Source organism: Tupaia chinensis, unplaced genomic scaffold (assembly GCF_000334495.1).
Source record: "Tupaia chinensis unplaced genomic scaffold, TupChi_1.0 Scaffold150175_1, whole genome shotgun sequence".
Taxonomy (NCBI): domain Eukaryota; kingdom Metazoa; phylum Chordata; class Mammalia; order Scandentia; family Tupaiidae; genus Tupaia; species Tupaia belangeri.
This window is the reverse complement of record NW_006210013.1, coordinates 854,478-863,377: the sequence shown is the minus strand read 5'-3', so window position 1 is coordinate 863,377 and position 8,900 is coordinate 854,478. Positions and strand designations below refer to the sequence as shown.

At 53.9% G+C, this 8,900-nt stretch overlaps 1 protein-coding gene across 1 annotated transcript in view; it reads right to left on the bottom strand.

The window, feature by feature from the left end:
* The window catches only part of CAPN2 (calpain 2), a gene marked incomplete at its 5' end in the record, with an annotated part of 75,241 nt that overhangs the window by 34,753 nt on the left and 31,588 nt on the right, over positions 1-8,900 (bottom strand). Inside the window, 6 exon segments of the mRNA XM_014585641.1 lie at positions 365-576; positions 1,934-1,945; positions 3,581-3,750; positions 6,660-6,820; positions 7,347-7,421; positions 8,471-8,556. Of these exon segments, the coding sequence (XP_014441127.1) occupies positions 365-576; positions 1,934-1,945; positions 3,581-3,750; positions 6,660-6,820; positions 7,347-7,421; positions 8,471-8,556 (716 nt within the window).

The following is an 8,900-nucleotide window of genomic DNA, read 5'->3' as shown; positions in this document are numbered from 1 at the left end:
GGGTGGCTCTCCTTGGCCAGTGGCCAGGAGATCATACCAGGGACTATATTAACCTGGGGTCACAGTGTTATAAAGGTCGTCCAGGTGAAAGTTAAAGTAACAACTTGGTAATTCAAATACAGCTAAGAAATTAGATCCTCTAGTTCACTCTCTCTACAACTGCCCCAGAGTGGCTTTCTTCTTTGCTTACTGGAATATCACACTAAAGATTCTCTAGTACATCAGATTCCCCACACAAACCCTTCAAGGCAGGCAGGTGTTCCAGAAAAAGAACCTGGCAGTCAGCGGAGTGATGGCTCTCTATGGGACACCACAGGCCAGCGTCTAGGGACAGAGGGGTGGGAGGAAAAGGACAACGACCTACTGGTAATCAGCTTTCTTCTCGGAAAAGACGCGGACGCAGAAATCCCCGTCCTTGTTGGGTTCGAAGGTGGAAGGCACCAGGACGTATTCTCCCGGAGGCAGCTTGAAGCGGTTGAGCACCTCCCGGAGGTTGATGAAGGTGTCCGACCGCTCCCTGGCTCGGGTCCTCAGGAAGAAGTTTTTGCTGAGGTGGATGTTGGTCTGCCCAGTTAACTGAGGAGTACATGGAGACGTGAGTGTGTGTGTGTGTGGGTGGGGGGAGCAAATAATTGTCATTTTCATGCATCTAGATAAAAGGATTACAGTGAGAATCTCTGGATCGTTGTAAACAAAAAGCGAACTCCAACAAGTGCCTGCTGAGGGGCTCAGGGGCACATATCACAGGGTGGCCCCATCCCCCCAACTTGTCTGCACTCCCGTCTTTTCACACGGAGTTCTCAGCCATCCTCTAGGTGACAGTCAGGGGGGTTAGTCCACACGACAGGAATCTGGCTATGCAGTGTATGACACACTAGTAAAAGCGAAGGCTGGACCAGGACAGAGAAGGGGGCCCAGCTAAAACAAGGTGGTCTGCTGGACAGAAGCCGGGCCGGAACTCATAGGCCGTCTCTTAACAAAGGCCGGCGTGCTAGCAGCTGTACTGCCCTGTGATGGACAGAACGTACTGCAGTGGGTCCGAGTGCCCTGTGTGTCACTTCAGTCACTGAAGTAGCCACAGCTGACAGCTCCATGGGCTAGTGGTAACGCACTGCTCAAGAGAAGCTGATTCCACAAGCCAGCCATGGTTTGACTCCAGGTCAGTCAGCCTGAAGCACATCAGGCACATGTGTATGTGACCAGGATCCGACGGGCTGGAGGATGGTGGAAGGGGATCATGGCAAGACCCGACCCTGTGGAGGGCACTCACCTCTAGCTGGTGCACACACATGCTCTATCATGAATAAATTAAAAAAAATGAAAAACAAACCCTGTGACCTTTAAAGTCACATGGCTACTGGGCATCCTGTCTGAATCAGTGACCGTCATGTATGTCTTGGAGCAAAGCCTCCAGGTGACTGCGAACTGTAAGTGCTTTTGCATAATTTAATTCACCCCTACAAGTCTGATGAGGCAATAGCTGGCCGTGTCTACAGGAAAAGAAACCAAAGTGCAGAGACGCTGTGTAACTTGTCCGAGGTCACACAGCCTGGAATTCGATCCAGACCTCTTCTCTGTGTCTTACAGCACGATCTGCAGCTTTGTCTTTTCCCTGCCTCAGGCCTACTGTCAGAGCCTCCTGCAGTCCCAGGTCCATGTTTGCTCTCCTGGAACTAAGCCCCGCACTAATCCCTGCACAGCCGCTGCCAGGTCGGGAAGCAGCAAGACCACAGGGACTTCCTGGGGTACCTGGCCCTGAGCTTGACCAGTTGGATCTAGAGCCCAGACAACGTCACCAGGGCCCCACATGGGGCAGCGACTTCTGCACAGCCATCAGCATGGCGACCAGTCCAAGCTTCAGAAACGCCATGAGCTCTGGCAGTGCTCATGGACCTGAGCCCCAAGGACAGAGGGCAACGTGAGCCAGACGTACCTCCTCCGGAACCTGCAAAACCAAGGAGATACAGTTCAGAATCCAGGGGAGCTGCGGAGGAAGTGTCACCACTGTGCTTGTCTCCACTGCCACCCTCTCTTCCCCTCATCTCTGCAATATCAACATGGTAAATCAGCATGCTGTTTTCCAAGGAACTTTAGCATTCCACATTCCAAAAATTCTGACGCAGAAATACTGTGGAGGAGCCTTCTCTCACCACCATTCCCAACTTATAGAGCATAAAAGCCAGACAGAGAGATGAGAAGTCGCTTGTCTAAGGTCACCAACCAGCTGGCAAAGCCCAGGGCCCACCTCCTAGCCAGAAGGTGGACTGCCCCATCACAGGAAGAGTCTGGAGGTGGAGCGCACACCGCCAGGGGTCAGAGGCCTCAGGGCTGGGCCTATCAGCCACCGCAGTCTGTTTCTTTGAGCTAGTCACTTCTCCTCTCTGGTCTCTTTTCTTATTTGAAAACAGACCAGATGACCTACAAGTCCTTCCCAGCTCTGGAAGCCAATGGCTGGATTTCCAGGCCTAGGCGATGGTGTGGGGAGGCCGTGCACCACAATTTAGTTTGTGTTGTCCCTGGAGCTGTTTCAGCCCAGATCAGAGGTCCCCAGCTTGTTTCAGAGACTGAGGAGCTTGAGGCTAGGGGCCCCTTTCATACTGATGGTGTTCACCCGATTCCATTTCCTGGGAGGAGAGTTGGGGTAAGACAGTGTCCCATGGGGGCGGCCACAGAGCCCACGGCGAGTGAGCACACAGGCCTTCTCCCAGCACCTCGCCTGCAGCATACCAGTGGGTGAGCTGGACACCGACTCTCAGGTAGGCTGGAAGCCCTGGTTTTTAGTGGTTGCCATTTTCCCTGGTATAAACACTCCCCACCCCATAGCCATTTTCAGGCTGCTGTGACCTCACCGAACACGGGGCTGAAAGGAGAGATATCCAGGAGTCAAGAGGAGCTACCTCACTTTGTCACTAGGTTCCCCTCATCAACCAAATGCACCCCCACTTCGGCTGCCTTAAGTCTTCCTTGCTCAGCTCTTCTGTCGTGGCTAACCCAAAAGCGTGAGGAGCTCTTTTCTGTGTTATTGAAAAGAGCAGGAGCGAGGAAGGCCCAGCCCCAGCCTGAAGGGGACAGGCAGCAATAATGTGCCCTCTGGCTATAGCCAAGAGTGGCTTTTCCTTAACTTGGGTCAGAATAAAAGCAGGACATGTGGACAGTGGGGCTGTCTCTGTGGAGAATTGGGCTCTGGCCATGGAGCCCTGAGTGAGCATAATGACCCTCTGTCCTCCTGTGCCTGAGCGTCCACCATCCAGGCCAACAACCGCAAGGCTTGGCCCAGCTGGGCCCTCCTGAGGTAGTCCAGTATACTCTGTTCTTTGGAGGCTGGTGGGCCAACAGAATGCCAGGCTGGGGGACATGAGAAGAGACGTAGAGGTCATGTGGAAGAAGGGACACCCCCCCACACCCCAAAGAGCTGGCTGAGGGGACCCAGTGAAGGGCTTGGAAAGCCCATGGCTTTGCTTTTCCCAGGCCCGGCTCCCCCCCCAGAGCCCTAGCCCAGCCCTGCCTCTGGGGCCAGCGTCCCATGCCGGGCTGAGATGAGCAAGGGAGAGGAAGGCCGTGCCCAGCCCTGCCCGCCCACCTCGTAGATGCCGAAGCCGATGGTGTGCATGTCCTCGCCCATCTTCCTCTGGCGCCGCCGGTGCTTCTGGATGAGGCCCACCAGGAAGGTGCAGCCGCTCTCCCCATCCTCCTGGTCCTCATCCTCCTCCTCCAGCTTGATCAGGTACTGGGGGTTCATCCAGAAAGTATCTGCAGCCAGAGGGCAGAGGACCCCCACGCTGAGCAGGTGGGCGTGGAGGAGGGAGACCGGGGAGGGGTCTCAGTCTGGGGTTGGAGGCTGCTGGGAGTGGGGTGAAGACAAGGGGGACAGAGGAAACACAGGCAAGCTGGTGGTGGAGGTGGGGACGGCAGCCCTGTCGGGGGTGGGGGGGACACATCACGTACGCTGTGGAAAGCATGGTCTGCACTTGTGTGACCTCAGGGGAACCCGAATGCCCTACTTAAGGTCAGGGTGGTTGGAGCTGGGGTGCCCCCTAGTGGTACCTTCCTCTCACTGGGTTCCAGTGTGGAGGTCAGAGATGGCCGCCAGCCTGGCCCAGGAGACTCAGGGTCTTCTAGACCTCTGTGAACCAGAAGCCTGGAGCATCCTGTGTAATTTCAGCGTCTTGTTCAGTGTCCCTTGTCCTCTCAGGCCATTCTTCCTGCCCACCCCACGGTGTCTATGGCCTCCGTACTTTAAAAATCCATTTACAGGAAGAATCTGGGCTTCATTCAAATTTCGGAGTAATTATGCTGACTGCGTTCCCACATCTAATGGGATCAAAGTGTAACTGTGGAATTAAAGGCACCGTCTAGTGCAGGGGTTGGCCAACTATGGCCCCATGGGCTGCTGCCTGTTTTTGTACATAAAGTTTTATTGGAACACAGCCATGTCCACTCATTTAGGTATGGCTGCCTTCAGGCTACAGCAGAATTGGGTAGTTGCCATAGAAACCTAAAGACTCACAAAGCCACAAGTGTCTGGCCCTTTAGAGAGTCTGCCTACTCCTTATCTAGAGGATAGGAGGTGTATTTTTGTGGGGGCAGAGGACCTTCCCAGCATCTCTGGAAATGCCTCTTGGTGGCTGTATGCTTGAGGTGACAGAGTAAGAGCAGCAGAGCCAGCGGTCCCGGTCAGCTAGTCCCTATTTATTTGCTCCGTGGCCCTGGTATGCCACTTGGAGCCTTGGTTTCCTCATCTGTAACAGAGAATCAATCTGTGACCATGATCTGCCATCAAAGTGCTTAAAGAGTGACTCCACAGTCAGACTGCCTAGGTTCAAATCTAACAAGCTGGGTGGCCTTGGGCAAGTCGCCTCACCTCTCTAAGCCCCCATTCCCTTATCTTAAAGATGGAAAACATAGGAAGAGTCCTGCTCTGAAAGTCTGCTGGGGAGATTAAATGGAGAAATATGTAGAAGGCCCTCAGGACAGTTCCTAGCAGTGAATGCTCCACAACTGGCAGACATCGTCATGGGTAAGTTCTGAGAAGCAAAGGTAGGACAGGACTGAGCCAGAAAAGCAAGTATCGAGCGAATCAGCAAAGGCCACATCAGAGGAGAAATCCGCACCTGATCTGAGCAGGGCCCAGCCAACACTGGCTGAGTACACTGGGCACGCAAGAGTGTTGAGGGACCATAACAAAGCTTGCTGTGTGGAGGCCCCATGGACACAGTGGGTGAGGGTCCCTGGCAGGCTCGGCTGATAGTCTGGTTGATAAAGTAGCTCATGGTGTGGAGAGGGATCGAGCACTGCCTCAGAGGGCAGAGGTTATGAGTAAGCAGGAGTCTAGGGCCTGGAAAGGCCATCACAGGAACAGCATGTCCTGGTTCTGCCTGGGCAGGGAAGCAAGAGAATGTAGGAGGAAATGGGGCTCAGAAAACAGAGATGGGTGTTGAGACTGAGGCCAAGGGAGAAGGAAGACAGAGAGGGTTCTAGAGAGTAAGAGCTGCCTCCCCTGGACTGCAGGGCTGGGGTCCAGCACATCAGGGTAGAGCGAAGGGCACGGGGCTCAGGTGGCCCCACATGCAGCAGCCCTTACTTGGGTAGTTCCTGCAGCCTCCTGCTGTGGAGCCCCGCCTCCAGCTCCCCTCCATCTTGGTGAGTTTCCATTTCTTGTAGGAGTCACTGGTGAGGGTGTCGGGGGTCAGGTTGCAGATCTCCAGGCGGGAATAGTGCCTCAGGAAGTCATTGAAAGACATCCTGGTAAAAGCAGAGACAGGCAGCCCAGGTCATAAGAAGACACGTTGGTAAGCCTTGACCTGCCAGGGTCAGGCTGAGTCAGTCAAGGCCAGGCAGAAAAACTCCTTGGGGCTGAATGGGGGCAAACTCCAGTCCTGGCACTGTCACTTCCTAGCTCCTGAACCCTTGACACAAGAAAATCCCTTTTGGCTGGCACTCTGGTTAGTGGTTTTTTGTTTTTGTTTTTTTGAGAAAAACATAGGAAGAGTCCTGCTCTGAAAGTCTGCTGGGGAGATTAAATGGAGAAATATGTAGAAGGCCCTCAGGACAGTTCCTAGCAGTGAATGCTCCACAACTGGCAGACATCGTCATGGGTAAGTTCTGAGAAGCAAAGGTAGGACAGGACTGAGCCAGAAAAGCAAGTATCGAGCGAATCAGCAAAGGCCACATCAGAGGAGAAATCCGCACCTGATCTGAGCAGGGCCCAGCCAACACTGGCTGAGTACACTGGGCACGCAAGAGTGTTGAGGGACCATAACAAAGCTTGCTGTGTGGAGGCCCCATGGACACAGTGGGTGAGGGTCCCTGGCAGGCTCGGCTGATAGTCTGGTTGATAAAGTAGCTCATGGTGTGGAGAGGGATCGAGCACTGCCTCAGAGGGCAGAGGTTATGAGTAAGCAGGAGTCTAGGGCCTGGAAAGGCCATCACAGGAACAGCATGTCCTGGTTCTGCCTGGGCAGGGAAGCAAGAGAATGTAGGAGGAAATGGGGCTCAGAAAACAGAGATGGGTGTTGAGACTGAGGCCAAGGGAGAAGGAAGACAGAGAGGGTTCTAGAGAGTAAGAGCTGCCTCCCCTGGACTGCAGGGCTGGGGTCCAGCACATCAGGGTAGAGCGAAGGGCACGGGGCTCAGGTGGCCCCACATGCAGCAGCCCTTACTTGGGTAGTTCCTGCAGCCTCCTGCTGTGGAGCCCCGCCTCCAGCTCCCCTCCATCTTGGTGAGTTTCCATTTCTTGTAGGAGTCACTGGTGAGGGTGTCGGGGGTCAGGTTGCAGATCTCCAGGCGGGAATAGTGCCTCAGGAAGTCATTGAAAGACATCCTGGTAAAAGCAGAGACAGGCAGCCCAGGTCATAAGAAGACACGTTGGTAAGCCTTGACCTGCCAGGGTCAGGCTGAGTCAGTCAAGGCCAGGCAGAAAAACTCCTTGGGGCTGAATGGGGGCAAACTCCAGTCCTGGCACTGTCACTTCCTAGCTCCTGAACCCTTGACACAAGAAAATCCCTTTTGGCTGGCACTCTGGTTAGTGGTTTTTTGTTTTTGTTTTTTTGAGAGATTTTTGCTATAGGATGAGTGTGCTTGCTGAGACAGAAAGCAAAACATCACCCCGCAGCAGGGATCGCCATGCCGCAATCACTTCCCTATTCTCTTCTCGAAATTTTGGGCACTTACGCACAAGGGGCTGGCATGAGTTTTAAGTCTCTAGTTCTAGGACTCAAACCATGGTCGGCCATGTGGGAGTCCAGCAACATAACAATTATGCCATCTGCTGGTCCTCTAGCTGGCACTTTTTAAGTACAGAATGTTGGAGCAGACACGTCTTTCCCTGAAGCCTCTAATGATCTTACCAGAATTCCCCGTCTTCATGCCGTCTGGTCAGCCTCTCCCTCTCCTCTGGGTCTATCGTGTTCCAACTTGGGCAGCTGGAGAACAAAGCATTGGAAGAGGCATTAGGTAGGGTGCTGGCTTCTCCCCAGGGCTCCCCAAAGTTGAAGAACAGGGACACCCAGCTTCACTTCTGAGGGCCCAGGCCCAAAAAGGGGGGAAGTAACCCACATTTGGCTAAGAGCTGTACTTAAATACTTTTAAATATAAAACACTATGAGGATGTGGGGCCAGCAGGTGGTGTGGTGGTTAGGGGTGCTGAACTCCCACATGGCTGACCACAGTTTGAGTCCCAGACCTGGTGGCTTTCTGTGTGTGTGTGTGTGTGTGTGTGTGTGTTTCGCTCTGGTCAAATTGAAAATAACTATAATGATAAATAAAATAAAGGAAAAAAAACCAAAAACTATGAGGATGCAAATAAAGGAATGATGTAGAGAAGAAGTTATCCTAGAAGACAGGGTGAGGAAGAGCCAGAAAATCAGCCCATCAGGGAGAGATGAAGCAGCCTCAGTTGCCCAGACTGAGATAAGCCTGGCAGTTCTTTCAGGGGCGGCTGAAAACCCGAGAGGAGCACCTCATTTTGGCCTCTGCAGCTGACCTGTTAGAAGCCTAGACAGGTGTCTCTGCCGTGGTCAAGGCTGCCTGGGATTGGGCCAGGGAGAAGGTGGAAGAATGGTGGATGCTGGCTGCAGGGAGCGAGAGGTAAACTGTGAGAGAGGCCAAATGAACACTTCCCCATAGCAACAGGCCTACCAGGGTTACCAGCAAGCTAGAGGTGGTTCTTTGATCTTTGGTACACAGTCCCTGTCATTGGAATAGAAGTGCTTAGGGGAGGGACGTGTTTTTCCCCTGGAGGCCCAGGAGAAGGGGGACTTTGAGCTGAGGGGCGATGGGGGCTGTGAGGGAGAGAAAGGAATGAGCACCCAGGAGCCCTGGGTCTGGAAGGAGGCACCCAGATGCTGGGAGTGGGGTCCTGGTGAGAGGGCCCCTGGGCACCTCACTGCGCCTTATTTCCCAGCACAGGGCACCGCGCCTCCTTCTCTCTCCGTTTCCAAGGGCCCCCCAGGCCATGGCCCCGCATCCTCACTTGTCGTTCCACTTCCCGGTCCACTCCACTTCTCCCCAGGGATTGCGGATGCGGATCAGTTTCTGCAGGCTTCCACTGCTCTCAACCTGGAGGATGAGAGAGAGGAGGGAGTGGTGCAGCTCCTGCCGGACTCGGAGGTCCCTGCTGTGTGAGCTGAAATAGCAGGGGGAGTTCACAAATGAGGGGCGTCACAAAGGTGGGAGCAGCTGGATCCCAGACACCCCTCTGCTGCTCAGCTGCTTCCAGATCCGGCTCCTGAGGCCAGGGTTTTTTAACCTCTGTCTCTCTCTGTCTGGTGAGCACACGCGCCCTATAGCAAAAAAACCTCTCAAAAAAAAATTTTTTTTAAATATGTAATTAAAGGGAACCAGCAGTTAGCGTAATGGCTATGTCGCTGGACTCACTCGTAGTCAACCGCGGTTCATGTCCC